This window comes from Mirounga leonina, unplaced genomic scaffold (genome assembly GCF_011800145.1).
Source record: "Mirounga leonina isolate KUSES-001 unplaced genomic scaffold, KU_Mleo_1.0 Mir_173, whole genome shotgun sequence".
In the NCBI taxonomy this organism is placed as follows: domain Eukaryota; kingdom Metazoa; phylum Chordata; class Mammalia; order Carnivora; family Phocidae; genus Mirounga; species Mirounga leonina.
In genome coordinates this window covers 37,783,125-37,801,330 of record NW_023270447.1, presented here as the reverse complement: position 1 = coordinate 37,801,330, position 18,206 = coordinate 37,783,125, and the positions used below count along the sequence as shown (strand labels likewise).

The 18,206-nt window shown below is 34.8% G+C and overlaps 1 protein-coding gene and 1 pseudogene across 1 annotated transcript in view; both read left to right on the top strand.

Moving 5' to 3' along the window:
- LRRC7 (leucine rich repeat containing 7) overlaps positions 1 to 18,206 on the top strand; it is a 646,929-nt gene that overhangs the window by 96,365 nt on the left and 532,358 nt on the right. Inside the window, exon 2 of the mRNA XM_035018295.1 lies at positions 14,490 to 14,539. Within this exon, the coding sequence (XP_034874186.1) occupies positions 14,490 to 14,539 (50 nt within the window). The remainder of the gene's footprint in view (positions 1 to 14,489; positions 14,540 to 18,206) is intronic.
- Positions 3,741 to 3,871, top strand: LOC118020529 (annotated as a pseudogene).

Here is an 18,206-nt window from a genome sequence, read left to right as displayed (position 1 = left end):
GGAATATCTTCTTCAAAATGCTGCTGAAAAATAACTTAATTGAAAATTCTCTTCCCATATAAATTGTTAATCAAGAATGAAAGCAAGTATGTGTCAGACAAAGCCTAAAGACTTTGCCACTTATAGACCCTGTTTGAAATAGCCACCAAAGTCTACCCTTTATTATGGAGAAATTCAAATTCAGAAAGAAAGAATGTGATATAAGAATATGATAAGCATAGTAATTGGTATTGACAAATCTAAATAAGCATCAATTATATAAAACAATAATGATGATTAATTTGAGGGCATAAGAGCAATTAGAACTAGAATGCTAGATATCAGCATGGAATATGAGGAGAGTTTAAATGCTGTAAGGTCTCTGTAGTCTTCTGGAGTAAGCTAGAAATATGGATTAAGAATACTCTTAATTAAGTCAAGGATTCACCTAAAGAATAAATGTGCAATGTGTAAACTTCAAATCGATAGAGGATAGGAAAATAAAATAAAACTGGTTATGAACATAACTGGAACAATCTAATACAAAGCAGGAAAGGAGTAAAAAAGCTAAAGGTATGATAAAGAGAAAACACAAGTAAGATGTTAAATGTAAGTCAAAGTTTATCAGTAATGACAATAAGTGTATGTGTAATAAACTTATTAAAAAACAGTCTTAGGCTGTATTGAAAATATTAAAATCCAATATATGCTTCTTTTTTTTTATTATGTTATGTTAATCACCATACATTACATCATTAGTTTTTGATGTAGTGTTCCATGATCCATTGTTTGCATATAACACCCAGTGCTCCATGCAGAACGTGCCCTTCCCTCCTTAATACTAGGCTAACCCATCCCCCCACCCCCTCTCCTCCAGAATCCCCAGTTTCTCATATATGCTTCTTAGTAGGACATCTGCTGTTTCAGACATAACTGAACACCTAAAGGTTGACAGAAATTGGAAATAAAGAGATGGAAAAATAGTATGCTGGCAAATACTGATAGAAAGATGGTATGGTTCCGTTAATATCAGACCAAACTGAAATAATGGCAAAAATATTATTTGGGAAAAATAAGCCTTTAAAAAATGATAACATTCACCATGAAGATACTATAACTCTAAATGTAAACACATGGAATAACATAGCTCAAAATATGTAAAGCAATATCACAAAATTGCAAAAAAGATAATGATTGCTCTATAATCATAATAAATTTTAATAGACTTATTTAGTAACTGATGCATTGAACACAGGAAAAAATCAGTGAAAAATAGATGACTTAAGTTACCTAATTATTAAATTGAACATAGAATTCATCAATTAGAGAATTTCTATTCTCAAACACATATAAAACTTCCTCAAAATGTGGTCACCTACTAGAAAGAAAATCTCCAAAAAATCAAATAAAAATGATAAATTCAATGATTTCTGATCGTAAAACATTCTTACATTCAATAAGAAAACACACCCTAACATTCACATGATTTAAATAAAAAAAGTACTTTCAAATATCTTATGAAAATATCTCAAAGAAGATATCACAATGTAAGTGGCATAACGTTAAGAATTTGACAATAAAGACACTAAAATTCAAAACTTATGAGATATCTTGGGAAATCAATGGCATTAAAAAGTGAAAAGATTGAAAATTAATGAGGTAAGAGGTTAACTCAAGAAATTATAAAAAGAACAAAGCAAATGGAAATAAGAGAAAGGTGATAATGAAAATATATCAAAATTATTGAATAGGGAACAAAAAAATTAATGAAAGCAAAAACTAGATCTTTTAAACAACAAGAAAATTAGAAAGTTGACAAAAATCTAGGGTTAGGAAGAGAGAAAGAAGAGAGAGGATATTAATATTTGGAAAGAAAATGGACTATAAAAATAATAATACTGTAAAACAAACAAAGCCCACTTTTCTAGAATGTTCCTCCCCCAAATATCTACACCGCTTGCTTCCTGACTATATTTATTCTCTACTCAAATGTTCCTTCCAACTGATTTGATGTAAGTATTTGGGTGGAAAAAAATAATATCATATTATTCCTCTTTGGTATAACTGAATATAAAACTAGTTGATTCTATAAACTCTGAGGTTAATAACCAAAGTCTAACAGCTTCTAATTATTAATCAATAAGCTTCTAAATATAAGATCAATATCTAAAAATCAATAATAATTCCCATTCAATATCAGCATCAGTTGGAGAATAAGTTTTAAAGAAATAGTTGTATTCACAATATGAAAATGATCTGTAAAAATAAAAGAATAAATCCTAGTGATGAGCAAGGTCATGAAGAACATGAAAGTATATAAAACTAGCAAACTATTCATGAATGGATAGATTCACTTTTGCTAAAAGATAAATTCTCCCAATTTAATCTGTACATTCAATGATATTCCAATCAAAATTTCACCAGGGTTTTTCACTGATTTTGAAAAGCTTAACTAAAAAATTATATTTATATTAATGATTAGACCAGAAGAGCCAAGAATATTTTGAAGTATATTGGAAGGGAATTTATCCTATCAGATATTTAAACCCATTATATTTGTATTTGTTTTATTATAGACTCATTTGACATAGAGTCACTCATGAGAGTAGAACAGAAATGGACTCACATGTGCAGGGGAACTTGGTTTATCACAACTATTGGAAATCAGTAGGGTAAAGGTCAAGTGGTCAATGCATAGCAGAATGGCTCCATTCTCCTTTCTCCTAAATCTTCAATAACTTCTTCTGAGTAGTTCATTGACCTTAGTGTGGACACGCTCTTGCTTCAGCCACCAAAAATAAGTTCTATGAAGGGTCTTTCCCCTAGCCAATGCCCTAATTCACTCACTTCTCAACCCACCTCCTTGGAAAATATAGTGTCACTCACTGCCATTTTCTTATCTCCTGCATATTCCTCAGCTCTCTACAATATCATTTAAAATGTAAACAAAAACTTCTTAACATCTCCAGGAAACTCCCCATTTACCAGTTAGTGATGCATTCCAAGTCTTCATCTTTCTGAACTTTTCTCCTGGATCTGACCTGTGGTTCATTTATTCCTTTTTGAAAGACTCCAATGTTTCCCAAAATTTCAAGAAAATTTATCTCTTGAAATACTCTTTTCATTAAAGGTTTGTGACCAAGTTTAAGAAAGAAAGAAGAAAAAACTCCACATGACTGATCTTTCTTGAGATTTCTCATACATTATCATATTAAAATGTAAGAAGATATATTTTTACTTTTCTGTCTTATAAATTGTGCCCATTGCAGTCTTTCCACTAGCCTTGGGAAGGGAGTAGAGGGTGAATGGCTTTTCTAGAAGGAGTATACGATGACTTAGAGGAAATCCTGGTGAAATCTGGGTTAAGTGGAAATTTTGCCTCTTCTGAACTCAGGTGAATGTTGAGAAAGTGGAGAAATCCTGAAGTAAAAGAATTAGGCAATAGGACCTGTGTGTCCTGACCTTTCATCTCCAGCCTAAAGAAGGGCTGTTTGCTATATAGATGAGGGTCAGTTCTGGGGCTGAAAGGCTATTCTTTCATAGTATTGGTGAGGTGAACTTTTTGCAGAATGATTCTGCACAACCAGAGGCAATCCTATTAAACAAAATAAAGGCAATGTTAGGTGTGTTTGGACAGATGCTAACTAGTTACTTGCCCAGAGTGTCAATGTCCAGAATGCCTTGTAGTTTCACAGGTATCTAGACATTCCCAAGTGCCCTGCAGGAGCACAGAAAGTAGCTTACTAGAGAAACTCCCGTGAAGCTTTGCACAGTGGCAGTATCATAGCCAATGAGGTTTATCCGAGGCGTGATTATTGCTAATATAAACTCCTGCGATAGAAGAAAGTAACTCCAAAGCTATAGATTAGGGTTTAATTAGGTTGTATCCAAAGTTCAAATGCCATTGAGGACTAAGTTGGGGCCAAGTTATCTGGGAGGACTAGAGGCCCTTAACCAGGCTCAGGAAAAACATGATTCCGACTTGGTCACTGAATGTCAGCTACAAAAGCAATGACCAAATGGGCAAGGAAATAATCAGCACAGAGTCCAAAAGGACACCCCATTGACCTATGAATACAAAGTGCCTTTTCTCCCACTGTTGGCACCACAAGGACACAGTAATCTCCCCTAGAATTCCAAATGCCATTTTGGGAAAGAGCAGAAGGATGCAAAACTATGGAAAACAGCATCAATGAGTAAGGGACTAACTTAAACTGAAAACTGTTACAACTAGGTAATCTTTGAAAATCTAAAGTAGGTTTTTCTTTTGTTTTTAATAAAAAGCAACCCCCTGACTACTCAGAAGAGTGAAGATGAGTGAGAAAGATCAGAATACTTAAAACACTGAGGTGGTTATCTGCTCACAATTCAATTCCCGGGCCTAGAATCATTCTTGAATGTTCCTACTCCTTGAGAGCAGGAACATTATACTATACATCTTTTTTGCCCTAATACCTACCACAGTGCCAAGAGGAAAACAAGGTTGCAATTTTTTTTTTTAAACTAAGCTTAATTTGTAAGTTAAATTGGCTGACTTTACAAGGTTTCTATAGAGCAGTAGTTCTTTGACTGGTTTGTAGACCCCTAGATGGCCTTAAAGCTTTTATAAGGAATCCATAAGGACAAAAATATTTTTGTAATAATATGAAGACATTATATGTTTTATTCACCATGTTGAATTTTATACTGCAAGGTGGGCAAAATTGTAGTCTTTGTAGCAAGAATCAGGACAGTGGCCCAAAACCTTATTGTCAGTTGTATTTCACCACACTCTCATTAAATAATAATTAAAAATAGAACTCACACTCTTAAAAATAATAATAAAAGAAATCCAGGGTCACCTGTGTGGCACAGTCGGTTAAGTGTCCAACTCTTGGTTTCAGCTCCAATCGTGATCTCAGGGTCATGAGATCGAGCCCCACTTCAGGCTCCGTGCTCAGGAGGGAGTCTGCTTAAGTTTCTCTCTTCCTCTCCTTCTGCCCCTCACCCCCACTCTCACTCTCTAAAATAAATAAATAAATCTTTAAGAGTAAAACATTAAAAAAAAGAATTCCAATTTTACTTAAGACTGTTCTTGATGCAGAAATAAAAATTATTAAATTAAATCTCAACTTTTGAATATACTTTTTAAAATATATTCTGTGTGACAAAAACATAAAGTATGCCAAAACACTTCTGCATAACAACAAAATGTATTTGTATCAAGAAAAGGACTTACGTAATTTTTGAAGTTGCCAGCTGAAAAAAACACTTTTTCTCCCCACAGAATACCATTTTTATTTGTAGATAACATGCTAATTAAATAATTTACTAAATAAAAATTCCTACTAACATATCTGAATATAGTAGGCTCTTGATGAATAAAAAGCAATGGGCTCCCTTTGTTTATTCTAACTCATCTCTCTCTTGTTTCTTCCTCTCAAAATCTCACTTTCATTCAAGTATATTGATCCTTTCCATGTAGCTCACATGGCTCAGGAAAAAATGCCCCTATAAATTAGTTCTGTGATAATCCTGATTGTTTTAAAAGTCCTGTTCCCCCTTATCTGGAATTAATCAAAGTATAGGCAAGTGATTTGATTCAAGCTGGTAAGAAACAGAGAGAAGCTGGGTAGAAGTTTCTAGAAAAATGATTCCTAACATTCAAAACAGAGTCATGAAAAGCCCTTCTTCCTCTCATTCCATATCTTCATATGAAGAAGAAAGAATACAGCTTCATTAACCATTAGCATCCACCCAATCATCTAGGGTGCTTGTGAGTAAGGATACAGAAAGAACCTGGGTTTTTGATAAAACTGTTGACATATCAGGCCAACCACCCCTGAGAACTTCTCTCCATCTGGCGCTCATATTTGATCAAATGACTTGCCTTATCAGTTAAACTAATCTGAGTCATATTTTCTGATCTCTGTAATCAAAAGCATCCTGAGTGCAATAAGATAGCTTTTTTATTCTCAAACTTCCCACTAAGTAGAATGCTATAGATTTTCAAACTTCATCTGTTGCTTTCTTGCCATAGGGAATAATTTGTAGGGCAACTGATGTTCATGTTCTTCCCTTTGTCTAGAACACCCTCCCCACCCATTTGGCTGATTGATTCAGGCCCCAGGTAAAGTCTTTTAAAATTTTGGCTTTATATTTTTCATAGCAATAAAAAGTTATGATGCTGCACTAACAGATGTGCTGGGGTTTTTTTATTATTATTTATTTATCTGACAGAGAGAGGGAACACAAGCAGGGAGAGTGGCAGGGGGAGAAGCAGGCTTCCCGCCGAGCAGGGAGCCCGATGCGGGGCTTGATCCCAGGACCCTGGGATCATGACCTGAGCCGAAGGCAGACGCTTAACGACTGAGCCACCCAGGCACCCCAACAGATGTGCTGTTTAACTACAATTGCTTGTGCTTTAACAAATACCTTATCTTTTCAGCACTTTTGAGAATTTTGAGAGTAATATTATACCAAACCACTATCCAAGGATGTTACTATTTTTTTAAAAAAATGTATATTGTCTATGTTTCTATATAATATTCACTGTGTGATCAGAATATTTTATCAATAGACTAAAATATAAACTAACTGCATAATTTCTTTTACACCAGATCCACACAAACTTCCCATGAATCAGAATGATTTTGATTTCAGGTTAGAGAATGTACAACTAAAAGTGGCTTAAAATCATTTGGGTTAATAAGTAGAAGAGGATAATGGCTGAGCATAAGGCAACCAACAATATCTATCCCTTTCCATCTCCTGTATGAAATATAATTTAACTCTGTTTCCTTTTTTTAATTTTATTTTATTATGTTAATCACCATACATTACATCATTAGTTTTTGTTGTAGTGTTCCATGATTCATCGTTTGCATATAACACCTAGTGCTCCATTCAATACGTGCCCTCTTTAATACCCATCATCAGGCTAATCCATCCCCCCCACCTCCCTAACCCTGTTTCTTCTGAACAGCTCTACTCCCCCAAAACCTACAACTTACCTCTTGGGAAAATCACTTACTTCAGAAGACAAGCAGGTTGTTAGCACAAAGCAAGGGAGGGGAGAGGAGTTGTATGAAAATCCATGTCTCGGGGCATGTGGGTGGCTCAGTGGATTGGGCATCCGCCTTTGGCTCAGGTCATGATCCCAGAGTCCCAACATCGAGCCCGGCATTGGGCTCCCTGCTCAGCGGATAGTCTGCTTCTCCCCCTGCCCCTCACCCTGGTTATGCTCTCTCTCTCTCCCTCTCAAATAAATAAAATCTTAAAAAAAAAAAGAGAAAATCAGTGTCTCTACAAATCAGTCACCTGTGATAGAAAAGGTAACCTAATCCAGTGTAGTCAACATTTTGTGATTTAATAAATAATGCATATTTCTTTTAAAAAATGACATATTCACTTAAAATTTAGAAACAGCATAATCTCAAAATGAGAGTTCTAATGAAGAATAATGAAGCTGTAATCTACATTGGTAATAGGTAGATAGATAGATACACTGTTTTTTTTTAATATCCTTCTGGATTAGCACTGATCCTCAGCCCAAAAGTGTAAGTTAGCTATGAGACATTAGAAGTAATATCTGGACAAACTGACGCATTGAAGAACAAGATTTAAAAGAAATACAAATCCCTTTGTCCAAGTCATTGTCATATCATTTCTTTCTAAATTCACTCCTAGTTCCTAATTAAAATAATCCAACTTTGGTAGTCTCCTCTAAGTGTCTTTTAACCCATCATGTCTTACTCTTATAAATTAATTAATTTAGTCTCTTAATGCTTTTTGAGCATATATTGCATGTAAAGCATAGTGACAGATGCTTTAGGAATATATTATTTAGAATCAGTCCATTTAATTACTTTCCCCATTACCTCATTCCCCAATTCTTCAGGTTCCTTCAGGTTTCAAACAGGTTCCTTCAGGTATTAAAAACCTTGCCTAGGGGCACCTGGGTGGCTCAGTTGGTTTAACATCTGCCTTCAGCTTAGGTCATGATCTCAGGGTCCTGGGAATGAGCCCCCACATTGGGCTCCCTGCTCAGCAGAGAGTCTGCTTCTTGCTTCTACCTCTCCCTCTGCCCCTCCCCCCTCCGCTCCTGCTCTCTCTCTCAGATACATAAAAATGAATTCTTTAAAAAAAACTTGGCTAAAAACTTATCAGAGAAAAGGAGGACCTTTTCATCTTAATTTTTCCTGTTTCAGTTTTTTTTTTTTTGTTACTCTGAATCTGCTCTCAGTTCTAACAATAAGCATATTCTTTGCTATATTTAGAAGAACATTTTTAAAAAATTAACTATGTCAGCATTACAATCAGAAACAGCCTCTTGTCATTTGCTCTGGGTGCTTTCTCCTTCATAGCACTTGCCACAAGAAGAGTTAAATTGTGGCTTGATGTCTGTTCTTCCTAGTAGCCTGTAATGTCCTTGAGGGCACAGTTGGAACCTGCTATTCATTATCATATCTTCAGGACCAGGAACAGTTCTTTAAAAATTGTTAGAACCAAACTAGTTTTTGTTGTTGTTGTTTTTTAAGATTTCATTTATTTATTTATGTGTGTGTGTGAGAGAGAGAGAGAGAGAGAGAGAGAACACACACATGCGCACATGAGGCGGGGAGGGACAGAGAAAGAGAACCTCAAGCAGACTCTGCGCTCAGCATGGCCCGCCATCTCATGACCATGAGATCCTGTCCTGAGCCAAAACTAAGATTCAGTCGCTTAACAAACTGAGCCACCCAGGTGCCCCAGAACTGAACTAGTTTTTTTGAAGGAATAGTGAATGAATTTTAACCTTATTCAACATTAACTTCTCCGTTCTCCACTGATCAGTGATTAATGTATATTAACGCTATAAATATTCATTAAACAAAGATTGAATGAGCATGTGCTACATGCCAAGCAATGGAAAGATAAAGCTTGTGATCTCAAGGAGCTCACAGTACAATGAAACTTATTTTATCACATTTAAAACTTGATTCTGATTTTTAAAACAGGTAAACACTGATGTCTAACATCACTGACCACTCATTCATATCACTCTCTGGATATTATTTTTCTTTGATTATTTTATATACAATTTGAACATAATGAAACTGATTTATTTTAAAATCATAGCTATATAATACTATATTGTTAAAAAGTCATTCAAGGAATAGAGAAGCTGGAGGAAACGTTTGTAAGAGGAAAAAGTCATGCAAAATGCAAACCATTTGTGATGTCACATGTTCATGGAGCAGAAGTTGGAGAATTGCAAGCACAAATGAATGAAAAATATACCTGAACTATCAAAATAATAATCACAATCACATAGATAATATTTCTTTCTTTTTGTATTTTTTTAAAGATTTTGTTTATTTGAGAGAGAGTGAGAGAGAGCATGAGAGGGGAGAGGGTCAGAGGGAGAAGCAGACTCCCGCTGAGCAGGGAGCCCCATGTGGGACTTGATCCCGGGAGTCTGGGATTATGACCAGAGCCAAAGGCAGTTGCTTAACCAACTGAGCCACCCAGGCACCCTGGTAATATTTCTTTCTAATTAAATGGTGGAATCCATAAGAATTCTTAAATAGTATTTTTAATTTTGAAAGGTAGTCTTTTCTATATTATTCTCCAGCTATCCGTCTCATGCCTCAAAATCTTATACAAGTGCTAGCTTTCATAAGAAGTTTTCAGTGATTCTTCTATCTCAAAATAATTCTATCTACTACACACAATTGTCAGAAAGGGTAGTAAGTAGAGAATAAAATCAAGAGATCATGGGAGTACAGATGTATATATCATATGAGGATTTATTTACCAAATGTATTAAAAGTTATTAGTAATTACTTTTTATAATTAATAACTAAATATTTCCCTACTTGAGCACTCACAGTACATTCTGATGGTACTTCCTTAATGATACTTCTTTAATGGTCCTTATCATTCTTTTCCTGTATCAGTGCTTTTCTTCTCTATTAGATCATAAGATTAAATCTTATTTATTGGGACCCCTGGGTGGCTCAGTTGGTTAAGAAGCTGCCTTCAGCTCAGGTTGTGATCCCTGGGTCCTGGGATTGAGCCTGGGGTCCTGGGATCGAGCCCCCTGTATCAGGCTCCCTACTTGGCAGGGAGTCTGCTTCTCCTTCTCCCTCTCACACCCCCTCCCCCCGGTGCTCTCTCTCTCAAATAAATAAATAAAATCTTAAAAAATAATAAAATTTATTATTTTGCACTTTACAATATTACATGGAACAAGTGGCTGCTCATAAAAATATGAGAATAAATTTACATCACTGAATTGACTTTTGTTAGTATTTTTATCATAATCATCAGATGGCCACAAACCTGGCTCCACCTTCACATGAGCCAAAGCAGGATTTGGTGAAATTTGACAAATTGTATTTAGTCATAGTTTGAATACCTGATTGACTCTCTGCAGATACACAGTTTTCCAAATTTGGTTTGGGACCATTAATGTTCCATAAAAGTTCCCCAGATGATATATACGCATCCAGTAAGTCAACATGTACAATGCAATGACATCCATGTGCTAGGGCTTATGGGGATAGAATGATAAATCTGATAAACATCCTGCCTGCATAACACTTATACCCTAGTGGGAAAAGCACTCATTATTTGTAGTTATAATGCTTCCTGTGCAAAAGTGATTATTTTTGATCCTAAACTGAATTAACATTGAAATATGTAAGTTAATGATAAATGATAACTATCATTTATGAATCCCTATGTGTTAAGTAGTTGTTAAGCACTTTTTAGGTATTATTTTATTTAATATTCATACAGCATAGATAATTAGATATCATTTCTATTTTATAGAAGAAGACACTGAGGCACTGACAGGTTTTTTAAAAATGCCAAAATGTGGGCAATATTTAGCAGAACCAGGGTCAGAATCGAGATCTGCCTCACTTCAGTGTCTTGTTCTTAACCTCATAACCAGTGTATTTCCAACTGGTAACCTCTTTAGTGTATTGTCTGGAATTTTTAATTTATTAATTAATTTTATATGGCAGGGGGAAGTTTGGGATTTGTCTTATTTCAGTTTATCCATAATGCCTAAGACTATAAATGTCCTTACAACATCAAAGTTACCAAGATATTGAAAATGAGAATGTAAATGATCACAGTTCAAGAGGGCAAAAAAGAGTATAAGGTCATATAGGTCTGACCTATACAGGTATGACCTATATGACCTAGGACAATGCAAAGATAGTCCAAGACTATTAAGTTTTGGTGAGGATAATACCTAATACCTTAGGTAATACTTTAGTGAGGATAATACCTAATAAACTTAGCTGTTATTTCAAGGCTCTTTTCATATTCCTTTATAAACATTTTGTGGTTGCTTGGATCAGTTATAAGAATGTAATTTAAGGACTGCCTGGGTGGCTCAGTCGTTGGGCATCTGCCTTCGGCTCAGGTCATGGTCCCAGGGTCCTGGGATTGAGCCCCACATCGGGCTCCCTGCTCAGTGGGAAGCCTGCTTCTCCCTCCCCCATTCCCCCTGCTTGTGTTCCCTCCCTCACTGTGTCTCTCTCTGTCAAATAAATGAATAAAATCTTAAAAAAAATAATGTAATTTAAGAGACCATGTCTTAAGTTGATAACATAGAAATCTTCCTTTCTGTTTGAAAAATTTCCTGACTACCCTTGTTATGAACTCATAAAATACTTCCTGTTGATATATTCTTTCAGAAGTGGTTGTGTTCCTTCATAAATTATTACTTTACATGTTCATGGGTAAGTGGATCATCCTCATAGGCTGATTTTGTCTCCTCCTTCCAGAGGCTGATTTTGTCTCCTCCCTCCAGAAGTTGGTATGTGGTCATTGGTCCCTTCATTGCTTGCTATGAGAAATCTAAACAATCAGCATCTCCTCAGTTCAGCCTCTTTTGTGAAGATTTGATGGAGTCATGTAGCTGAATCATATTTTGGCATTTGACTCCCATAATCTCATTATCTGATTTTCTTCCCCAAACTATCTCATTCCCAGGGATCTCTTCTATAATTCTATTCCAAATTGTGGCTGATATCCTAACCTCTACCTTCTTCATTGATTTCCTGTTTATATCAGTTGTCAGCACTGCCAACACCTGCTTTACTTCACAGAACAGTGTATCTCACATGAGCTTCTACCCTTAGCTTTTATACCCATGCCCATTCCAGGCCTCAGAAAAATAACAATAATAATAAACTTATTTAGCTATTATGAATCATCACATCCTAGAAAACAATGAGAATTATAAATAATTTTCAAATATATATATGTATTTGAAATGTATATGTGTGTATATATACACACACACATATATATGGAGAGAGAGACAGAGGAAGAGGGAGGGAGAGAGATTGAATACACTTCAAAGGATTTCTCTGCTTTTCTATGTTATCCATAGTTCTTGCAGTGGGTAAACACTGTATTATACATTATTTAGTTTGCTTAAATAGAATAGACCATCAGATAAGGTAAATTAGTAAAAGAAAGATTTCCTTATCTCTGACACTTCTGGAAGGGGGTGTATTATTGAGTTTTATGTACTGGAAGGGAGAAAATCCAGTAGTCCATTTTTGTTAGGAGTTTTTCAAACAACATCTATGTGAACTTACTGGACTTTAAGCTCCTGGAAGTCAGAGAGTTGGTCTATTTCATCTTCACTGTAAAAGGTTATGGGAATTTAGAGGCAGGAATTGATAGACATCCATAATGGATGTGGTTTACGAAAGATAAAACTTGCCTGACTGCTGTGCTATGTCATGAGGGAAGTAGAACCAAGATGGGAAACAAGAAGAGCAAGGGTACATGCACATGTTCTGCCCATGTTGAAAAGCTTATCTGTGTTGCACTTTGATTTACCTTGCCTGAGATAGAAGTTACACAATTTAAGGCAAAAAATCTTTGCGCTCTTGTGGTGCCATCATCAGAGAACAGGTGTCTGGAGGTGGTGCATCGAAGAGCAGCTGACTGGAGGTGGAGATAATAAAACACCTTCTTGGAAAACAACAAATTTAAAATGGAGTCTACCTTCTAGTTGCAAATTCTTAGCATCATAATGGGGCAAGGTAACAGATATTGGTATTAACTGTATAGATTGTTGAATAAACCTCATCAAATGAATGGAGTTTTTGACCTTCTTCTTATTCTCTAAGAGATTCAAATGCCCACAATAGTCACTGCCAGTCAGGGAGTCTTGATATTGTAATTTATATTCTCCATTGCACTTAAAGTGTTTTGCATACAGTAGGTATTCATTAAATGTGTTGAATATCATTTTACACAATTTACTGTACATTCAGGATGAAGTAGAATTTGAAAACAGTCCTCAAAGGTTTAATTTTGTAGTCATTTTTATGAAAATCAACTAACAGAATAGAATTTCAAAAAGTAGGCCTATTAGAGGGCATAGAAAAAACAATGGTGAAGTATAAAAAGGAATTTTTTTAAAGTAATTTTGGTACAAATTACAGTTACAAAGATATTTAAACACACATTGTGGGTAATATAAGCTGGCAAGTTCAATTTTAAATTAAGGAGTTTTTAATGTAATAACTCTGCTACCTATATAAGATACTAAGTTATTTCCAGGGAAGTAAAATAATCTCTTTAAATTCAATGTTAGCATAAGCATAGAAATCTTAAATTGTCCAGGTATATACTTTAGAGAAACAGGAATATTAACTTGACATATTTAAAGATACACAATAGAGAAAGGTTAAATAACAATGGTAGAATCTTCTGGTCATTTTAGATATGGATTTAACATTATAATACCTTAGGTTTCAAGATGATAGTGTCTACATACAGATCCAGTATCTATTTGTATAATGAAAGTAAACAAAACAAAACATATCTTCACTGGTTTAATACTATAAATAAATTATATTCATAATGATTTTCATATTATCTATTTATTCTCAACCTTCCCAGATTCTTAGTTATTTTTTAAATACCCTATATTACATACAGAACCTGTATAGAAACAAATATTACTCTTTTTTATTTGAAATAATCAAGTTTAAGACAAAATGACAGTGAACTGTATATAATTTTCTTTTCCTATGCAGGAAAAAATACACTAAGTAGCCAATGCTCAGAGATACTGGTCTATGGCATTTTCAGACAATGAAACTAGGGAAATCCTATTGAGTTTGAAGATTACACAATGTGAACTGTCAGTGTCTGGCAAGAAGAATAAGGTTATTAAAACCCTTTGGCTATATCTATGTAATGTCCAAATTCCTGTCCGAACACTAAAACATTCCTTTCAGTCAACTAGGGGAAGGTTAGTTTATTGATGTGGTTTAAATCCAGGAGGATCTCAGACATTCTCAGTCTGTGACCTTTTTCTTGGTAGAGAAATGAGAAGGAGCTGGGGGTTGGGATTGTGGGGATATGTAATGAATTGAGAGAACTTCAACACCTTTTTATTTTGCCACTAAAATCTCATGGGATTTAACTAAAAACTGATTTTCTGTAGGGAAGACTTTGATTTCTATTCTGTTACCTCATTTTTGATTATTTTCTTGCCACAGGTAGAAGATATGATGAAACAAGACCATCTTATCCATTTACAAGTAATAAGGTAAACCCTCTGCATTTCAAATTTCATAAAAAGACATGCTTAACCTCAACTTAATAATTATTACAGATATACAAGCGAAGTAATGAAACATGCTTTTCTATTAGATTGGGAAGGTTTATTTTTTTTATTTTATTTTATTTTTTTAAAAGATTTTATTTATTCATTTGAGACACAGAGATACAGAGAGAGAGAGAGAGCATGAGCAGTGGGAGAGGCAGAGGGAGAGGAAGAGGAAGAAGCAGACTCCCCGCTGAGTCAGGAGCCCGATGTAGGACTTGATCCCAGGACCCTGGGATCATGACCTGAGCCAAAGACAGATGCTTAACCATCTGAGCCACCCAGGCGCCCCTAGATTGGGAAGGTTTAAAAGATGACAAGTACCCAAGGTCAGTAGTTGTGTGGAAAAACAAGAATTTTGATACATGATTTATGACAACATGAATTAGCTTAACATTTTTGGGAGGGATTTTGGTACTGTCTATCAATTTTTATACATTATAGTTTTCAGTAACAGTATAATAATCATGACAATTATATTTCTGTATTATCATATTATATTTATATTATTATATAAAATGTTTAGTTAATTTGCTGCTATATCTTTATCAGAGTCCATCTATTCCAAAAGGAAGTAAATTTGCTTGTTTTTTTCTTATGTCTCATATTTAAATTTTTAATTAATAGATGAACACCATTCTTAATTCAAGTTGTTTGTGTTACTACTATCAGGAGAGTTGATTTTAGTCAAATAATAACCATGAATGCTATTTCATAGTGGATCCTATAATAATAATAATAATTAGTAATATTATTAATAATAATATGAATTAATAATTCATTTAGATGAATGTATTCATTATCTAACTGATGGAGATAACTGGTATTGAGATTTTTGCCTACACTGACCCTGAAAATATGTTAGGGACATCAAAAAATAATAACCAAATGTGTTTTTGTTTGTTTTACTTAAAAGCTACCAATCAGTAAAGTTACCACACTGTCATTTGTAATATTATGGTGGCAAGGCTCATTCCCACTGCCACCACTTATAATAATAACATGCTCCACAAAGAGAAAATACATAAATGCTATTTCAGCTAACTTCAACATTTTGACAATGAAAAATATCACCTCAAAAATTGTGATGTAAACAGATAAATTAGTTCCACTTCCAAACTATGGCAGCCTAAAAATATCACGAAAATACTTCCGGAAAAAAAAATAGAAATGCTGGATAAAAATAACAAACAGCTTTCATTTATTATTTTATGGACAGTGAAATTCCAAAAAGAAGCTTCTTGGAGGCCAAAAAATTAAGAGAAAACAAAAATCACAGGGATAATTAGCATTAAATTAAAAAAGGTGGGGGCTGCCTGCCTGGCTCAGTTGATAGAGTATTGACTCTTGATTTGTGGTTGTGAGTTCAAGCCCCTAGTTGGACGTAGAGATTACTTCAAAAAAAAAAAGCATTAAATATATAATTCCTTTGAAGGCATTATAACACTGAGTATTCTAGAATGTTCCTATTAAGAGGCAGCTGAATAGAAAATTAGACCTTTCACCCAAGAAAGATGGGAGTTAACTGAGACCTCTACTTAAAGGTGGGAAACATGAAGGCTTACATTTTCACTAAAAGGCTAATTTAAAATTATCTACCCCTGGTAAATACCCTGGTACAGAGATTACAAGGTACATTATCTGCTTCATCCTTGGCTATGAGTGGAAAAGAAAGTATTTCTCTGAGAATTTATAATCACAGCCACGTCTTTTTTATCACTTGGGTGGCCTGGGAAACCCACAGCTAAAAATTGAAGTTTTTTGGGTAACTCGCTCTCCAGGGCACCTGAAAAAAATCAAATACAGATCCTTCTTGGAGGAAAACATCTTCAACCCGGGGTTCACATTATTTCCACACATAACATCCAACTGAAAATGAGCTTAGAATCCAATGTAATATACCACTATTAGCAAAGGTCAGGCGAAAATAAGTCAGCACCCCAAATTAGACATCTTGAACTTCAGATATTAAAATTATTAGACACAGCATGTAATATAAAAGGGGGAATCAAAAGCATTAGTGAGAAACATGACATTTTCAGAAAATATCAGAAAATTTTGATACATAAAATAGAATTTGAAATATAAATATAGCTAATGAGATTAAAAACCCAGTGGTGGGTTAAACATTACATTAGATAATTGGAGAATTAGTCAACTGGAAGATAAAGCACACAAGTTTACATAAAATGTAGCACAGAGACACAAAAGGAGAAAAATGTTAAAAAGTGGTTAAGAGACATGGAAGGTAAAGTAAGGAGACAATATAGGGACTGGGGGAGAGATAATATATTAAGAGATAAAGGCTTAATTATTTTTCCCCAAAATGAATTTTTAATTCTTAGCAGCATAAAAAGAAATAAATAAGGGAAATAAAATCAGATAAAAATTAGGAAATAAAAGGAAGGAAATCATTCCTAAAAACATCAGTACTCACAGACAGGAAATATCTAACAATAGCAAGAATGAAAGAAATGATTGGCTACAAAGAAATGGCAATTAGACTGAGGGCAAACATTTCAATAGCAACAATGAACATCAAAACCCATGGAACAATATCTTCAAAATACTGAGAAATAACAATATCAACTTTGAATTGTATACTAGCTAAATTATTATCAAAGACTAAGGTGTAAAAAAGATTTTCATCTAACATAAAATATTGGAATTTGAGTTTTTCATAGTTATAGATTGTAAGATATCAGGTGAAAACTGTTGGAGAGAAAAATTCACTGAAATAAAATGTTATCCTGAATCTCAATAAATCTCTACTTGTTTCATGTTCAACAAACACTATTAGGGGCCCTGGGTGGCTTAGTCAGTTATGCATCTGCCTTCAGCTCAGATCATCATCCCAGGGACCTGGGACTGAGCCTGGCATAGGCTTGGGGCTCCCTGCTCAGCGGGGAGCCTGCTTCTCCCTCTCTCTCTGCTGCTCCCCTGCCTGTTTTCTCACTCTCACTGTCAAATAAATTTAAAAAATGTTAAAAAAGAAAGAAAATCAGATAATAGGAAGTTATTCTTATTAACCAATAGTATCAAGTCTCTATCTTGAATTTTGATTAGATTCCATGCTAAATATCATCATTCTTTTTTTTTTTTAAGATTTTATTTATTTTTGAGAGAGAGAGAGTACAAGCAGGGGGGAGGGGCAGAGGGAGAAGCAGACTCCCCACTAAGCAGGGAGCCCAATACGGACTCCATCCCAGGGTCCTGGGATCATGACCTGAGCTGAAGGCAGACGCTTAACCAACTGAGCCACCCAGGCACCCCAAATATCACCATTCTAAGCATACTATATTCCAGTATGATTTATATACCGAAAAGCATTTCTTTGGCCTTGAAGTAAGCAAAATAGTGAAACCTAATCAAAAAGTCCTGGGCTCCTGACTACATAAGATGTCTAAACCATTCCATGCTGCTTTTACTAAAATTATAATTTAATAAACTCATCAAATTGTTTGGCATCATCATTTGACTATTCTCTCAGGCAAATAGTTTTTTTTTTTTTTTTTAAGATTTTATTTATTTGCGAGAGAGAGAATGAGAGACAGAGAGCATGAGAGGGAGGAGGGTCAGAGGGAGAAGCAGACTCCCTGCTGAGCAGGGA